This window comes from Capsella rubella, unplaced genomic scaffold (assembly GCF_000375325.1).
Source record: "Capsella rubella cultivar Monte Gargano unplaced genomic scaffold, Caprub1_0 scaffold_7, whole genome shotgun sequence".
In the NCBI taxonomy this organism is placed as follows: domain Eukaryota; kingdom Viridiplantae; phylum Streptophyta; class Magnoliopsida; order Brassicales; family Brassicaceae; genus Capsella; species Capsella rubella.
In genome coordinates, this window is record NW_006238917.1 from 9780815 (window position 1) to 9798858 (window position 18044).

Genomic DNA, 18044 nt, shown 5'->3' on the forward strand with positions numbered 1-18044 from the left:
ACTGCCCCACTGAAATAAGATCACTTTGCAACTCTTCCACAAAAAACACTGATTTCAAGACCAGATTGCTACCCAATACAACAGTCCCCTCTTGACATGATATGCGTTCACGACCATCCGCTAAAATCACCAATACAGGTTCCATTTCTCTTACATTGGTAAGAGTTTTGTAATTACTTGTTAGATGATGTGAAGCTCCTGTATCTAATATCCAAGAAGGAGAAAAACACTTACCAGAAAGTTTTTCATGACTTGTGCTTGCACCACCATTTAAAAGCTTCTTCAGATTCTGCCACTCAAGCTCATTTAAACCAGTCACTCCATCACGATCTTTGTCCGTGATCACATAATTTGCATGTTCCTGAGTCGTCACATTAGGAACATGAACTACGTTTGCATAGGCACGACCACGTCCAGCAGATTGTCCACGTCCACGACCTTGAACCGTTCTGCTCCTTGGACGATCACCCCACCACTCCGGATACCCGACAACCGCAAAGCAGCTATCGGAGGAGTGACCAGTTCGACTGCAGTGCTTGCACACTGGTTGAGCGTCATCAGAACGAGCAGAGGGAATGGTGCGATGTCGTTGTTGTACCGCATATGCTGTGACTTCAGCAACTTCTTCACTTTGTTTGACATTTGTCTTCAAATCCTCCTCTTGACGAACAACATTATACACCTCCTCCATGGACGGAATGGGTAGACGAGACACGAGGCTGGATCGAACTGTCTTGAATGCATCATCAAGACCAGCCAGAAAATCATGAACCTTATCCTCCTCACGATCTTGTTCTTGAAGCACAGTGAGATTACACTCACACTTACCGCATTTACAAACACGCAAAGGTCTGTGATGCGCCATGTTATCCCAAATGCGATTCAATTTTCCGTAATACGCGTCAATGGCGAGACCTCTTTGCTTGCAACAGGCGAGCTCTGCCTTCAATTGCTGAACCCGTGGTCCATTAGTCACCGAAAATCGTTTCTTCAAGTGATCCCACAAGTCCTTAGCCACATCACGATGAGAAACGTTGGACCGCAGCAAGGGATCAATTGTCATGCGAATCCATGATACGAGCAAAGCTTGAATGGTTAGCCAATCTTCCAGATCAGGAGATCCATCAGCAGGACGAGCAATGGAGCCATCGAGAAATCCAAACTTCTTTCGTGAGCAAAGAGCTGTCTTCAATCCACAAGCCCATTCTTCATAATTCGGTCCTTTCAACAAAGGTAGTGATATCACAGCGCCCGGATTGTCCGCAGCACTCAAGTCGTAGGGAGAGATTTTGCGTCTCACCTCGCCGGTCATCGGGTTCGTGTTCGCGTTTGGTTCGTTGGTTGCAGCCATGATCGAGTTGCAGAGAGAAACTAAGAGAAAATCAAAAAACTGTTTCGACCTGCTCTGATACCATAAACAGACAGAGAATGAATGTGTTCTGTGTATTTTATTGAGAGGCCATTACATACTTATATATTACAAGAACTTGATGACCTAGTCTAAAGAGTAAAGATATGCAGATAATTTACATTGCAGAATAGGTAACAAATAAGTTTATGTACGATAATTGTGGGATATGATTTACTATGATAAATAATATCCCAATAGGTGATATTTTCAAACAATTTGGACTATTAAGAAAAGTGTCTGGTCTACAAGATGCAACAACAACTATTTTGTAGGGTCTTTTGAATTTGCCTAATGCGTCTTCTTGAGATTTCGGATAGGCGTTGGAAGTTTTTTGAGCTGTTGAGAAATAATTTATGATTCATTTACTTAATATTAATAATATTTTTTTGTGTGTGGTGAAAAATGAGTTAGGTGCCAAATGGAGTGGGGTTCGTGTTTGGGACAATGCAACTCATACTTTATGGAATTTATAGAAATGCCAAACCTGTGGGTTTAAGCAACGGCTTAACTGAGATTGTTCATGACCAAGATGAAGAGGAAGGTCTCACGTCACGTGTTGTCCCTCTCCTCTCTTAAAATCTAGCTAGCTAGTATTTTTCTTTCGTGTTGTGATTTAATTTCCAATTTATTAGATTTTTCTTTTATTTTAATATATATATCGTCAAGAGTAATTTGTTAATCATGATCAGTCTTATAAATATAAAATCTTTATATGTTTTATGTCCATTATGTTGGTTAGTTATATATGGCTCTTGAGAGAACAAGAAGGCACATGTCATACCAAATACTACTTTTTTGACCATAAACATATATAAACTAAAACACGGCCGGCGACATGCATATCCGATCCAGAGGATGTTTAAGAAACCACCACTCACTTTCACTGTCTACACAACATAAACGTTTTCACATGTTGCACAGCATCCGAAAGGTTGATCTCGGTACGTATATATACCTTAGATGATCCTAAGATCCTGATATATACCTTTCACAGTTTAACATGAACGATTCATAATCTCAATCCTCATATGTTGTTACTCGACAAGGGCCTATTAATGGGCCAAATAACATCATATGTTTCATATTATCAATCTTCATAGCCCGGTTGTATTGTATTAGCAGCGTTAACAAAACTATGGGCATGAAACAAATCTCATGTTGTACTAGTACACAGAGTCTTTGTTAGATTTGATGTTGACAACAATGTCGTTCGATAGTGAAAGTTTCTTGTTTTGTTGACGTTGGTCGAGAATGATATAAGTGTAGTGAAAAATACACATTATACTTTTCAACTTTGAACTATTTAATATCATTTTTATTTTTTACTTAATTAACCTCCACTTCCAGTACACAGATATGACTCATATAAGACCAAAAAGACACAGTAATAGTAATACACGGAATCAACATAATCGCCTACGGCAACCTTCCTGTAGAACTGACCAATCAGAATCCACTTAGAAAGAAGACTTGGATTTGTTTTTCAAAAGCAACTCTCTAAGCTCGGCTGGATCAATCTCATCCGCACGATTAGAAGGTCTGTAGTATCCCGTGACTGGATCAGGTCCCCAAGCAGACTCTGCCTCTTGATCCAACGCTCCTCTTTGTTCCATCTTCTTCCCCACCATAACTCTGGTGGAACCTCCCTTACTCAATCCTGTTGCTGTCACATTCTGAGATGTCGCAACGTAACCCCTCCTACACTCCCAATAACAACAATACACACACTACATAAATATATATATATATATATATGTTTATTTTCATATTATATATTTTGCCAAACATAAGTACCTTAAGACAATGGAACCAGAAAGACTGCCGGATGCAGCGGAGCAAAGAGATTTGACGGCGCCGGAGAGTGAACGAGCTGCCATTTTCTTATTTTAATAGTATATATATATCGTATGTTTACGATCAAGATATGACAATAGAGCTTAGCGTTTTAGCTACTGCAAGAGAAAAGATCGTTTATATTCTTCAAAGGCTGAGTGTTGAGCCTAAGAAGAAAACAATCTTTTTTCGCAGTAGCCTCCGGTGCTAAGCCGCCGTCAGATTTTCTCCGGTGATGGTTTTTGAGAGTCTTGTTAGGGTTTGAAGCGCGCTTTATATACACAACGGGAGAAAAAACTTGGGCTCATGGGCTTTACTCTAGGCCCACTGCTCATGATTACTCCCTAAGTAGAAAGAGAAGGTTAAAAGCTGTTGGTAATTTGGTATAATTTGATAAAATCACATTTTAAGTTGGTTTGTTTTGTAGTCATGAAGGTGTGATTTGCTCTGATTGTATTGGAACAAATACAAATATGTAAACACCAATGTACTTCTTCCACTTAACGGGGACTTAATGTTATTAAAATATGAAAAAAGCTATAAAAAGATCTGCGAATAAACAATTAATTTACGTACAAAATATCAGAAGAGGTAGGTCGGTGAGATCTGAATTATGATACCTAATACGTGCCTCTTACGTTCCATATAACAAACGCACAGGTGTCATCGTTCTCTCTTTTAGTGCTTTCCATTTAATCATTTTATTTTGTTTGGTATCTTCGTTCTGATGTTAACTTGGGTCCAAGTACACGAACGCATATACCAAAAATCTAAATGATCCATAGATTACATAAAAGTACATGGCTCTTTGTTTTTTTTTCTCCCCCAGCCAAAACACGGCCCTGTCACAAGTTGATCCAGAAAACAGAATCATGAAGATTAGTGAGACTCCAACAAGAGCTTTGAGATACAAAATTCAGGTTTACTAGAAGCGCCTAATCTCCTTCGGTGGTTTGAAATTGATTGGATGAGTCTCTGGAGTTGCATTCTCATCTTCTTTCCACATCTTTATCGTCTTATCTGCCTCGCATGTTATCAGTCTCGTACCTGTTTGATCGTAACACGCTGCATATATACCCGCTTCACTCTCCAATGAACCTGCCATATTATGCCCAACCACATTAAAAACTAAGATACCTTTACAATTGCTTCCTACGTCTTGAAAACTTTCTTGGTTTCCCTAGAGCTCAATCGTACACTTCTAACATTTGGGTCTTCACCAAGATTCAAACTTTACTACGTTAACTGAACCTACTGAGACTTCTACTTCTACATCTTACACTTACAAGCAAGAACATGAAACAAATATGAATGTACGTACCAGGCTGTACAATAGTTTCTGACTGTTGGAAACTGTGACCACTCTTCCAGTCCCAGAACCATATACTTCCGTTATCACCTTGATTCACACATAGAATCAATTTTAGTTCAAAATGATAACGAAAGAAAACCAATAATTAAAACAGATTCAGTAATAAGATTAATAACCTCCAGTGACCATTACACCATCCTCGTTCACAGCCATTGCGTTAATTATGGTTTTCTGCTGTGAACTGGTTCATGAAGAAAGACAACATTGTTCAAACACATCACAAAATTAACACTGTTTAATTTATAATGAAATCTCTCATTTCACAAGTATTAGAGATGCCAAGGCATGAGTATATATCTCATCCGGTAGAGACTTACAGCATGTTGTGGCAAAACTCTCCCTTTGGGAGGCTAAATTTCTTGATGTTGTCAGCTGATGCAGAAGCAAAGGCATTCCTACAAACAAAGAGATACATTAGGAAAAGTAGGTTGAGCGGCTTGAAGACTCGGCTGCTGAGAAGATAAAGTGGATGCCATGCAACTATACATACTCTTTAGGATGGAGGGTCATTGCTCGGACAGACTTTTTATGATGTGTTAGCGCTGCCATTGTTTTGCCTGCATATAATAATCCAGCGATATTCATATGAAACCGTATACTTGCACCAATGATTATATAATGAGAAGGGATTAAAAGATATGGCTTTTAAGTCCAAGCAATGGTTAGAAAGATAAGATATACCATATCGGAGGTCCCAAAATTTAATCGTCGTGTCATGGGATCCAGTGACAACTTGTGGATCCTGCAACATCACAGATCAAAGTGAGTTCCAGTTACTATGATAAAAAGATTCTGATAGAAATCCAAAACAAATAACAAGATCCATATGAAAAGAAACATACGGTTGGACGAGTAAAAACAGAACAAACGGTGTTTTCATGTCCTGAGAGTGCAAAAATTTGCATCTTGGTACGAATATCCCAGACCTGCAAATAAGCAAACATGGAAAAATTCAGTAAAGCATAAGCATCAAAGTTGGGTGGAAAGCTCAGGAAGCAATATATTTTCTTACCCTGCAGACAGAGTCTCGCCCTCCGGTTAGTAACACATCCAAAGTTGGGTGGAGAGCTAAGCAATAGACACCACTCAAGTGACCATGATAAGATCGGATAACCTATCAAAGTAAATCAAGCGCATTAGATTAGATATGAGAAGTTCAGATAAGGAAAAAAATAGAGTTGTTACCTTATTTTGCTCAAGGTCCCAGCATTTGACTTGCTTGTCATCACCAGCAGAGAACATATAGGTATGTCGATTGCTTACAGCAAGGCCTGTAACAAAATTCAAAAAAATAAAAAAGCCTAAACTTGTACTTGTTCTCGAGTGATAATCATTGAGATGTTTAAAGAAATAAACTGCAAGAAATTTAAGAGGCTAACCTCGTACTTGCTCGATATGCCCAGTAAGTGTTAGCTTCAGAACTCCAGTTGCTACATCCCATATCTAGTGAATATAACACAAGCAAGCAATTTAGCAAGTGTACTACACTCAGGATTGCATCTACAAGCACTAGAGTTGTGGATGGTAACCCACATAATGGAAGTTTGAACCATGAGATATTCATATAACAAGAAAACAGATTTGGAACAATTCATATGAATAGGAAATCCTCTCAATTACCTTGATAGTACGATCAGCTGAACCAGTACAAAACCATTCATTACTCGGGTCAAACGCGACAGATCTGACCCAACCCAAGTGCCCCTGAATGACCTGTGAAATCAATAATTAACCGCAAGTTAAGAAACATCTTAAATGAACAGAAAGGGCCTTCTGGGATGAAACAAAGGCCCAAAATCAGTGTGATGTATCAACAGTGCGATGCCACATATCTTACCCTGTAATTTTTCCAGGGTGCATGCCACTCTGGGCGTGGCCATCTACTTGGTATCCTCTCCATTAATGCAGCAGTTGAAAGATTCCTTTAACGCGCAGGAAGACGCACACCACAGTAAAGGAATTAGAATTAGAACGTACTGTATAGGTACAAGCTTAGAGAGTTTCAGGTTTTGGGGGAAGTCTAATTTGCATGGATGTGATTAATAAATTGCAATCCAGATGAATAAGAAAACAAAGGATAAGGACGAGACAAAAATACCTTTGATATGAGGACAAATTAGCAGGTATAATGGTGGTGCTTTTGCCTGAGGAACCAATATTGTTCCTTCAATTCGAGAACCAATTATTTTAATGAGCATCCTCGTGATATAAGTAAACAGAAATTAGCATATCAGATCAAGAAAACCAACGGCTAAAGGTAATACTTACGAGTCTTTAGGCTGTAAAGTTGGACCAACAACAAGGGCATTCTCTGCCACACCCTTTTGCACACTCTTGGACCCTTCTGGACCTGCAGAATTCATCGAGCAGACACAACAAGAATGCGATGCTTAGCGAAATTAAAATAGGAAACAGAATAACAAGTTTTTATCTTTCATCAACATAAGCAACACATGTGATATGAAAAAAACACCTGGGAGAGCAAGGGCATTGGAGGTTCCTGGCTGGTCATTGCTGCGGTCAGGTTGACGTGGAGGTTGACTCACAGGTTCTACACCTCCATATGCAACTTTCATCTGTACAAAGAAAACTTCTAAAATCATTACACAGCTCGAGAACTCAGTTCAATCAGTGAATCACAGAGAGTTAAAAGCAAATCAAACATCTTAATTTAGTATTGATGATTGAAATTCCTAAATGCTAAGAAGGCTAACTACATTATCGAAAAACAAGTAAACCTAATAAGCCTGAAATTCGAAGCTTTAGACAATCCAATCAAATACACTCAAATAACGATTTACACAGAAACGAAACACGATTATGTTTACCTTGTGGCTGAGGCGAATCTTCTTGCTGCAAAATTAAAAAAACAAGAACTCTTGTAAAAAATTCGAAAAAAAACGAAGACTGGAATTGAAAAATTGGGGGAATAGTAGAAGATTAACGCTTCCAGGTCAGGAGGAGGGAATTGGCCATGGACAGGAGCGAAAAGATCAAGTGCTCGTTTAACGGATTTGAGACTGAGCTTTTTCAGCGACTGTGATTCGATAGGTTCGATCTCCGTCGTCGGAGCCGGCATCGTCCTTGGTTTAGGGTTTACAGAGTAAGAGAGAGAAACAGGAAGCGACTTTGTCTAGTGTATCTTTATTTATCCATCTCTCACTTCAATTTCACCGACTTGTTGCGCCGAAATTTACATTTTTATTTTTTTCCCCTTCCAATAAGAAACATGTTTACAAGAGGTTTTCAGTAACAAGGACAAGAGTTTACTAAATTTACATTTTTTACTGGAATTGTGGAAATAAATTATAAATTAGTAATTATTATATAATTTTCTGCTGCAAATAATAAAAGAGTTTACTATTATTCTCACTCATGTTCTTTTTTTTTTGTCATTTGTTATTTTATTTATTTTGGTTTCGATTAATCTATTTTTCAGTTGTTCAATTACTTTTTTTTTCTCTTTTGAAAAACAGTCGAAAAAGAACATCTATTTTTTTGAAATTTAGTTTTTAACTATTTTTGGTTAAACAGAAGGATTGTTTTTCTCTATACGAAGTTGGAAGATCAGTTATGATAATAATTTTTGTAATGGTTTGATCTTTTTCTAGGAGTTACAGTGAAATATTGCAAATATGCAAAGACAATAATATAATAAAACTATGATTAAGTGTTGTTCTTGATGACAAACTTCAATTTGGGGATTTTGGAGGGAAATGAAAATTGATTAAAGTTTAGTTAGGTTAAAACTTCGTCGTTTTGTTTTTAATGTATCTCTGTAACGAGATGTTAACAAAATTTACCAAAATTTAAATTTTAAAAAGAAATCAAAAAAAAATTATATGTATTTAAAATCAACAAATGGAGAGTTCATGCTTTAAATCAAGGAAAATGAACTGTCCATGATTTTAATGACATTTCCAATAGAAAATGTCAAAGTTATGCATTTACAACAAAAGCTATATCAAGAAGCTAGTTAGAATCTCGTTCTAGGTTCTAAGTTCTAACTCTCATCATCAGACATGAAAGTTGGTCTTCTTCTCAAAGACTCCAACACATCAGCCGATGGTCGACCACTCTGGATACCTCCACGGGTCGACCTTAGCTTCGGAACACTCATTGCGCTCAGAGGCGGAGTTGCAGCTCCACCATTTACTTCTTTCAACACCGACCTAGCCGCCTTTGCTGCCACCGCATCAGCAGCTGCAGCAACCACTCTTGATTCCAGTCCCGAATCTCTAACATTCTCACTTCTTGCTGGTTCTTCAGGTCCACCATTTCCATGACTCGTCCCGCAGGCAACCCCTTGGTTAGCCATGGACCTTGCCTTTGCAGCCTCGTGCTTCTGCATATCGTAAATAAGCTCTTTCTGAAGCTGTTTGTCAGCGATAAGCATTTCTTCAATCTCGTTCTTGTAGTCTTTGAGGAGGACACGGAGGCAGTCCATGAGCGAACCTGTAAGAGGACTGTTCTTGCTCTCCAATAGCCTCTTGAGCTCAATGAAGATTGGAATAGTGTTCTGAATCAAACCTTTTCTAACAGCTTGCGTTATGGCTCTTCCTTTTGCAGCCGCTGCATTGGAATCACCACCTTCTTCATCCATCTCCACTGTTTCGGACGATGCTCCTCTGGAAACTGATAAGCGGATCTCTTTGCACGCCAAGATTTGAAATGCATCCTACACCGAGAGAACAAAACCAGTAAGAACTCAGGCAGATTATGAGAAGAAGAAAAAAACAAGCTGTGGAGCAATTTGGAAATTACCTGTAGGACTGCCTGACCAGTGACATCCTCTATGTTGAGCATTCCATCAGAAGCTGCTGCGAGGATCTCTGCACATAATTTGGCGAATGTGGCCAATAGGTGTTCTGGGGCCATCTGTTTAAGCAGAGTAATGTAGATCTGCATTCTTTTAGACCTAGCCCTTTCATCATTCCCTCTACAGAACAAATGTAGCAAAGAGAATCACTAAAATCTTCCACACCAAAATATTAAGTTTGTGTATGACCCATACGGTATGAGCATAGACTATATAACTTTAACACAAGTACCTGACAGAAAAAGCTTGATCCTTTGTTCTTGATTGTTTAGAATCTGGATTATTATGGCCAGTGTGGGCATGGCAGTCGTTTAAGACATAAATAGCTTCCACGAAACTGTTGTAGGCTAGAAGTGGCGCCTTTACTATAAGCAAGATGGGGCATAACAATAATCAGAATCCTAGAGATCATGTCTCCCTGTAAGAATTTATAATAGAAAAATAATGCATTTCATGTTGCTCCCATGAGTTCTCATACCTTTAAGGATGCTTCCAAATAAAAAGTCTGCAAGTCGGCGTATCTTTTCAGATTCATCCACTAGCGATAGAAGGAACCGAAGGAAGAGAACTCCTCTCCACTTCACGTAGTCTCTCTGAATCAAGATAACAACAAGCCTGCTTATTAATCTTCAGGCCTAGAATTTTTCAACAACGGAAGATAAAGAATCTGTGTAGAATAGCAATACCTGTAATAACCTTGAGAGAAGTATAAAAGTCTGCCTTCTAACAACTTCACAAGGATCTCGAAGACGTTTCGTAATCTTTGGTATGTAACTATCCAGGTAAACAAATCAATTAGCATGTAACAGTCATGTTTAACATTTGAGAAAAGTCTTATAATATGTTAATGTGCTGTGAATGATTTACCACTCAATCATGGCTGTATAATGAACACAGAAGTCTGTCATTGCCACTACAAGATTATTACGCAAGGCTGCACAATCACTCTTTTCAAGCTCCTGCAAAAGTAAGGCATCAACGTGGTCAAATAGGTTACAATAAACTGCAGAGATAAAGGAAACTGCTGTCCATTGAACTCAGTTCCTACGTTAGATTTTCTTTTCCAGAATAATCAAAAATTATAAATGGACACTGGGATCAGCAAACAAATTTGACCGACCTGCGCAAAGAGAGGGATATATCTTTTAGCAAGCTTCCCATCAGCCAAACACATCTTCGCCATGGTCAACCAAGACTGACTGTAGAGAGGAGGAGCTTTTTGCTTCAAGCAAACATTAGCTTGTGGCAATTTGTTTTTCAGCTTTGAATCAGAATTTCCTGAAGTGATGACAGTATGTAACAGCGGAACAATTTTGGTCGTGTCAGCAGAAGGATATATAATGACACAAGATCCAATGGTATATACTGCTGTGACTACTTTTGATAACTTCTTGGACACAGAATCCAGTCTCTTGCTTCTTCTACTTCCAAGTGTTGCTGGAGTAACAAAAGAATGATTATTACTAGAGACCCCCTCGATGTACTTCTCAGTGACCTTAGATGCCTTAGATAAAACTTGTTCTACCCACTTCTTGACAAGCATATCAGACTCCTCAGAGGTGCATGCCTTCTTTTTGCACAAAGTTTTTAATGCTTTAACATGTGCATCGACCTGTCATTCAATGGCATAGACTAAAATGAACCATTATGAATTAATCATCAACCTTTCCATTTTCAAACCAGTGAGTAATGATCTCCTCAATTCAAGCGTTCCAGGTACCAGTTAAAGAGAAGTACCAGAAAATATATTTTAATCTGAAAGAATATTTTCTTTAAGACAATAAACACTTACTTTCTGCGCATTCGAAAGATATCAGGTTAAGTATTTATTATTACCTCAGCAGAATGGAGGTTAAACTTTTCGATTTTCTTCAGCAAATTGTCAGCCAGGTCTGCAGCAGGCTCTGCTGGCAGCTGAAGGGAAACATTGGAGATTGTTTGCAAAAGACAAACTCGATCGCCAGCCCATGTAGAAGAATTACACTCGACACTCTGTTCCTCACCTTGTTCATCTAGACCTTTAGAAATTAGCCACAGCATACATACATTTATGATTGGTTTAGCTTGGGCAGGAGTTATGATTCAAACCAGGAAACAAAACTACCAGTAGCAACAAGTAAAGACATAAAGTAGTTAATTGAGATGTTTAAAGATGGATAAACTGGGTTTTGACAAACCTTGCACATCATTCTTGTCAAGCAACTGCCAGTGATGGTGAAGAAATTCCCATTCGACAGACTTTGGAAGATACAGTGAAACCTCTGATAAAAGGAACCAAGTACCAGCAGGAGCTGTCCATTTATTTATTGGCATTGAACGGCTCAACCACAATGATTCAGATTCCTTTATGATACTCTGGAGAGCAAAGGCAACTCTTGGTTTTAGTCGCTTCTTCTTTCCCAAACTTCCACATATTTTCGTAACCCAAGGAGAAACTTCGCTGTTGCAAAGCTCCCTCAAGAGAACCAAAACTCCTTCTGGAAACAAGGATTCGATGTCTCTGTCTAGATCTTTTGAAGTAGTGTTCTGGTTGTTAGGGAGAGAAGCACTGTCGGGAAGCACATTTCCAGCTCGTAATATTCTTTCCAGAACTAGTTCATGAAAGACATTCTCGCATTCTTCTTGGATGCTAGTTTCATTGTCCATGATCATCCGAGGAACAGAATGTAACCATTCAGTGGTCACAATTTCATCTGTACATATTCTGAAGGCCTACAGTGAACAAAAGAAGACAATGAATTTGCATCAGCAGAAAAGAAAAAGAAGCAGAAGAAATATGATAACAAGTCATTAGCCTAATTTATAATATAAAGGGAGAAGTATAAGAATCATCGGATTTTAGGATGAACCCACGGAAACAGTTGCTATGTATTCTCATTCAGTCATCTTAAAATATATTTGGCTCACAAAATCTAGTCTCCTTAACTTTGAGCTAATGGACTAAGCACACCCATATATAATTCCATTAACTTTGCACATAGTATGACTGGGTAAATGAGAAAGAAGACACTGAGTTACAGATAACATACCTCAGAAAGAGCTGAAATTGCAGCCTTTCTAATACTTATGAGCGGATCAGAACAAGAAGTACCCATTGTCTTTAGGATACTACCATCAAAGCAACCACCCATAAGGGATGTCAATTTTGTCACTAGAATAAGAGCTGCTCTCCTGACAGCTGCTTTCTCATCCACACATCTTTTCTTCAAAAGGTCAGTTACTACACCTTTTCCCTCTGAAGTCTCACCGTTAAACCCAAGGGATTGTTTCAGGATCGACCTGCTCCTTGCATCACCAGACAAGAACCCCACGACTTGAGCCAAGTTGGACAAAGCTCGAGCTCTAATTAAAGCATTTGTGTCTGAACACCGCTTAAGTAACGCATCAAGACAATTTAACCCCCAAGAATCTTTCGATCCATCCTCTGAACCAATAACTCCTAAGGGATTTCCTAACGAGCTTATCAACAGAGGTATAAGATCAACAGCTAATATTCTAAAATTAGACTTCCCTTGACACATCTTCATTAGAAAATCAACAAAGTCTGAATGGTCCTCAACCTCCATTGCCTTTACTATCTCCACTATCGCCTCCACTGCGGAACCACGTGGCTCGGCCTTCTCAGGTGCCTTATGAACCAGAAACTTGGGCAAACTAGAAACAACCTTTTTCAATTCAGAGTTATCTTTAGCCAAACCCATCAATTTCCTTGACACAAAACCTAACGCAAAGCTTCTCGCTTGATGTTTCCCCATAAGGAGCAATGGTGTCAAAGACTTTGAAATCTCAGCCGCCGTGAGTGCCATATCTCCATGATCGGAATTCAACACACCACCCAGAATCTTCCCACAAATTTCCATCAATCGATCATAATTCAAAAACCCAGAGTGTTCCAGCGCCAATAAAGGAATCTCACTCACAGTTTGTACCAAAGTTTTCAAGCTATCGGGAAATCTATCTAAATGAACAAAACTCAGAACTGAGCCTAAACGCTCGAGCACTCTAAACAGCAATTTCGCATCGAATCCGCCTTCTTCAGTCTCATCCCCATCTTCACACCCTAGATTTCTCTTACCGCGACTTCTCTTCTTCTTATTCCCTTTCTCCCGCTGCGAATTACTCCCTTGACCAGCCGAATCGTCACGTTTACGGCGTTTGAGGTAACGGCGGATTGAACCCAGTAGAGAGAGAAACGCAATTGGAGAGAAGAAAGTGAAAACGGGGCAATTAGTGGAAAGAAGCAGACTGAGATACGCGTCGGAGGCTAAAATAGCAAGACGGACTGATTCAACCGGCGAATCCATGGCGGCGGAGACACAGCGGAGAAACGACGAAGCCATTGAGGAGAGGCTACCGTAAAATCGATTGAGAATTTCATCGTCGTCTGTGTCAAGTAGAGATTTGAGATCCGTGACGAGGTCTTGGTAGTCAGATTCATCGTCTCCTCCTCCTCCTTCGATTCCTGCAATGATTCTCGTAAGCAAAAGCTCTTCATCCATGGCGACACTCTCTACTGAGACGAAACTGGGATTTCACAGAATTTTAGGTAAAATGGTTTCAAAACTTTATGGATTTTCCCGCGATCTGTTCGTTCTTCTCAAAATTCAAAGTGGGACTAAGAATAAAGTTTTGGGGCAAATTTAAAATGTCGAGAAAACGCAGACCCCTTTACTGTAATATATCTTATATTGTTTTTAAGAATTCATTTGTGTGGATTTATCATCATATGCTTTTTCTGTTCTTCATCAAAGATGGCATAAACCTAACCAAATAAAAATATATGATACAGATGTAACACATTCATTTGCGTATGTATATGTGTATTATTGTGCAGATCATTTTAAAACGAACAATGCTTTCACCAAGTATCTGATATAATAGTTGATTCATGGACTTGGCAATGTAGTTTTTATTTTTTTGTCAGAACTTGGCAATGTAGTTAAGATGTAACTCTAACGACTAACGAGACAGTAGAGTGAAAAATGAACCAATTTCGAACCTTAAAGGTTTTCAACTATTCATATATCTTCAGTTAGACTAATCGAATATAAAATAAACAGTAGAGATCCGAAACACGTCCATCTACAATTTAAGACAAACAAAAAAAATAATATCATACAGAAGGAGCAAAGAGCTTTGGGGGCTTGCTCGGTCTTTACTCTGCTTTTGAAGCTGAGTGCCTTCACTGCCTTGAAGGAGTGGAATTTCTAGTTTGAACAAATCAACAATGGCAAACAAATTTAGCATCCCTAGAAAGCTGAAAATACATTAGACCAAGCAAACTTCAGTCAGCTCGTAGTCTCAGAATCTCTTTCGCGGTTCTTAGTCTGAAGTATGGCATGTGTTCCTGCACCAATGTAATACAATGTTTTTTATATCAATTCCTAGAACATGCCAAGGATATAAACTGCTTTGGCGATATACTAATTTTATATTGATTCAAGACACCAGTTAACTAACAACACAGTTTCATGAAACAGTTACGTGTTTGGATTCTTATCGCTTACCTGGCTGAAACATAACCCAAAGCCTCTGCTGAAAAAGTCGATGTATTTAAGCATAAACATTCCACAGTCATACCTGAGAATATAAAAATTGCAACAAAGAGACAAGATGAGAGTTAGCAGCGAGCTAAAGAGCATAAGCACATATGGTTCAAATGATCCCACTATCTTAATGTGGCTGTAACTTTCACTTTTTATGACTAAATTCATAGAAGAAACTTGTATAACAAATGTGCTCAGTCCGTACCCATTCTTTTGTTGGGGAAGGTCTTCAACGAATTCCATGTCCCAAGAATTAACATCAATGTTTTTTCCACTTTTTTCTTTTGCTTCGTCGTTCATGTATTTTGCCTGAAGCACAATATCAGATGTGGCATTAGCTATAATGACTAGTATATATGGTTAGAACATTTTCACAGTGGTGTCCGACTAAGAAAAAAGCAATGACAGCTTCTGGCATATCCAAAATGTCTAGATAGATTTTAGAATCAAGAAACAATGATGGAGATAGACCAGCATCAAATATCTTCTAAAGCATCCAAATGTCATTTATTAATAGACAATATAAAGAGAAAAAAAGTTGGACTTAAAATATACCAGAGCATTCAAAATCATAGGATCAACTCCATTCAGTGAATCAAGATACAAGAGTTTGCTATCCCTGTTGTTAATTACTGCCAAGGTCCAATGTACACCCCTGTGGACGGGAACAAATATCTGCAGAGGGAAGACTAATTTAAACATAACTAAACAAAAGAAACTTTTAATATTCAGGTTCTTCGAAAAGTACCATGTCACAGTCAATAAGAGCATATCCCAACTTCCTCTGGGTAGTCCATCTCCTGACAGCTTTATAATTATAACCAGAATCGCTTACCAGCTGAAAAAAGCATTTAGAGAAAGAAAAACGTAAGTGCCAGGAAAATCATCAACATATAAAAGGCCACAGCTTGTCTTGGTTACTCACTGCCATTTATGGGATAAAGAAGCCAGAGACAGCTGAGTACCATGGGGGAGAAACGAGCAAAAATCTATTGATGATCTTACATATAAGATCTCTTTAACATAGTGCTCATCATTTTTTATGGAAGCAAAAAGCAGCTACACAAACTAACTGACATGCGGCTAAACAGATCAACATTTTCTAAAAAAATCATCTGAGAACAGAAAAGAGAACATACCTTTTTGTAGAAAAAGGTGTTAAAGAAATGACATTTTAAATACTTTTTGGGCTCTCTCGTTTCTCTTTCTTTGAGCAGTTCAAGGTAGACATTGATAACCTACAAAACAGAACATGAACACAGCATAAGAAAATATTAAGAGCTCATAATTGTGCACGATATTATGAGAACCAAATAATACCTCATCGTTGAGCCATGATGATGGTGTAAGGCATTGTAGAACTTCTCCACTAATATCAATGTTTGAGTTCTCATGAGTAGCCAAGACCTTCCTTCTGAAAAAGGGACACATTTGATATTGGTTACACACAAAAAAATCACCCAACACGCTATTTCTACCTCTTAAGAAACCATACCTATTTCTTCCAGAAAAGGCACGGTAGACTTCAGCCTCTTCCTCCTCTGTGAGAGGTATAAATGGTTCACGAGGCACCTTTAGATCAATAACACATCAAACAAACAACAGCAATGTTAACAACAGCAAAAACATGAATAATCTTCTTAATAAGGTGTTCCAACGACAGATAACTCACTATGTATCTCAAAGCAAAGATTGCAATATAGCTAGACCAGCAGCCAAACCAACAATGAATATATAATTTAACGATAGTGATTCGGCTCAGTCATAAGTTAAAGAACTTTGGCTGTGTGGGCATAAGCAATAATTGCAGCTAAATGACCAATACAACCAACAAGCATTGTACTATTTTCAGTCTACACTACAAAACAGTACGCAATAACATCATATGCACTTTAGAAAATCAATCCAAATAAAGTAGTGACATTGATTACATCCAATGGCATTGATTATTATCCAATTCGAGAAAGATTAATATAAATCGCATCACCTCAACAAGTTTTTCCACAGGCTTTGGGCGAAACTGACGCAACTGAGACAACTTCTTCTCATTCAACAGAATCTCAAACCCCAAAGCTTTCAACTTTGAATTCCTCCTCTCCGCACTTTGCATAAGCTTTCTATAAGCTTCAAGACTCGAAGCATCATCATTCACATCTCTACTTAACGACAACGAATCCAGCATGGTACTAGTATCCTCAACTCTAAAGTTGCTCCCTTTCATAACATCCGTAACACCATAAGAAGATGAAGAAGGATCTTCAGCCTTCTTCTTCTTCACCTCTACAAATTTCTCTTCCTCATCATCACAATCAACAACTTCGATTTCTTCAACACTCGAATCTTCAGAAACAGCTTCCTTCTCACCATCATCACTCAAATCAACAAACTCTTTATTATTCTTAACAAATCTCAAAGCCTCCAAAGCTGTTCTCTTTGCATCATCATAATTACGAGCATAGAAAATTCCATCCTTTTCGCAGTAATCATTAGATTTCGCTTTGCCGTATCTAAGAACACCTCTGCTAGGAGCATGAACCTCTCGTCTAAGAGGAGCTTTAGCATCAGGGTACCTTGAAATCCTCGAAACTGTTGGGTTTGAAGACGAAGCTGCTGGTTTACCTGAATCTTCAGACATACCACCGAATGAGAATCTACGTTTCTTAGAAGCTTGGAAATAAGGAGAATTTCGTAAAGGGTTGGTTGATTGTTGATTGAGATTGAAGGGTTCTTCGCTTCGCTTACGATTGATCACTACGGCACCCATTAGTGAAAGAGATTGAGTAAATCACTAAACCCTAAAAATTTGGAGATCAATGAAATGAGAACCATAAGAGATGAGAGATTGAGAGATATCGAAACCTAAATCATGAAATTAGGGTTCTGTTCTGTAGAAGAAAGGGAAAAAAGGCTCAGAGGTGACTGAATTGATTTTTCTCTTTACTATTAAATTTGGGTTTTTCCCAAAAAATAAATTATTATTTTTTTGTCTTGAAGAAAATAAAACTGCTGTTAGGAAAATAAATAAATATGATAGAGCTTTTGTAAGAGTGCTACTGGTCGAAT

The 18044-nt window shown here is 38.4% G+C and overlaps 5 protein-coding genes across 6 annotated transcripts in view; 1 reads left to right on the forward strand and 4 right to left on the reverse strand.

Moving 5' to 3' along the window:
* Window positions 1-2057, forward strand: part of LOC17877680 (bidirectional sugar transporter SWEET17) — a 7678-nt gene extending 5621 nt beyond the window's left edge. The window contains exon 6 of the mRNA XM_006285377.2: window positions 1823-2057. Coding sequence (XP_006285439.2) covers window positions 1823-1987 — 165 coding nt within the window. The 3' untranslated portion in view covers window positions 1988-2057. The remainder of the gene's footprint in view (window positions 1-1822) is intronic.
* A 639-nt stretch (window positions 2058-2696) lies between these two features.
* LOC17877749 (late embryogenis abundant protein 41) lies at window positions 2697-3498 on the reverse strand. The gene is made up of 2 exons (XM_006284746.2): window positions 3206-3498; window positions 2697-3109 (listed from the first exon to the last, which is right to left on the reverse strand). The coding sequence occupies exons 1-2, from the start codon at window positions 3286-3288 to the stop codon at window positions 2869-2871; spliced, it is 324 nt and encodes a 107-aa protein (XP_006284808.1). The 5' UTR covers window positions 3289-3498; the 3' UTR covers window positions 2697-2868.
* Window positions 3499-3990: 492 nt separating this feature from the next.
* On the reverse strand, window positions 3991-7757 carry LOC17878141 (protein pleiotropic regulatory locus 1). The gene is made up of 17 exons (XM_006283588.2): window positions 7562-7757; window positions 7445-7469; window positions 7090-7192; window positions 6885-6966; window positions 6715-6780; window positions 6454-6538; window positions 6237-6329; window positions 5996-6059; window positions 5802-5887; window positions 5629-5730; window positions 5459-5542; window positions 5298-5358; window positions 5107-5173; window positions 4934-5011; window positions 4733-4797; window positions 4566-4643; window positions 3991-4342 (listed from the first exon to the last, which is right to left on the reverse strand). The coding sequence occupies exons 1-17, from the start codon at window positions 7693-7695 to the stop codon at window positions 4170-4172; spliced, it is 1446 nt and encodes a 481-aa protein (XP_006283650.1). The 5' UTR covers window positions 7696-7757; the 3' UTR covers window positions 3991-4169.
* A 686-nt stretch (window positions 7758-8443) lies between these two features.
* LOC17878099 (condensin-2 complex subunit D3) lies at window positions 8444-14071 on the reverse strand. Of its 2 annotated transcripts, XM_023779509.1 has the most exons (11): window positions 12465-14071; window positions 11613-12147; window positions 11272-11453; window positions 10556-11047; window positions 10303-10394; window positions 10122-10209; window positions 9914-10028; window positions 9668-9800; window positions 9381-9555; window positions 9147-9294; window positions 8444-9071 (listed from the first exon to the last, which is right to left on the reverse strand). In XM_023779509.1, exons 1-11 carry the CDS (start codon window positions 13932-13934, stop codon window positions 8620-8622), a joined length of 3882 nt encoding a protein of 1293 aa, XP_023635277.1. In that variant the 5' UTR covers window positions 13935-14071; the 3' UTR covers window positions 8444-8619. The 2 variants fall into 2 exon arrangements, with proteins under 2 accessions (XP_023635277.1, XP_006283008.1); XM_006282946.2 differs by having other exon boundaries at window positions 8444-9294; window positions 12465-14069.
* Window positions 14072-14411: 340 nt separating this feature from the next.
* On the reverse strand, window positions 14412-17906 carry LOC17878272 (ubiquitin-like-specific protease ESD4). The gene is made up of 9 exons (XM_006283527.2): window positions 16969-17906; window positions 16477-16553; window positions 16302-16395; window positions 16121-16219; window positions 15730-15819; window positions 15537-15656; window positions 15187-15290; window positions 14943-15015; window positions 14412-14782 (listed from the first exon to the last, which is right to left on the reverse strand). The coding sequence occupies exons 1-9, from the start codon at window positions 17743-17745 to the stop codon at window positions 14720-14722; spliced, it is 1497 nt and encodes a 498-aa protein (XP_006283589.1). The 5' UTR covers window positions 17746-17906; the 3' UTR covers window positions 14412-14719.
* Between the last annotated feature and the right edge of the window lie 138 nt (window positions 17907-18044).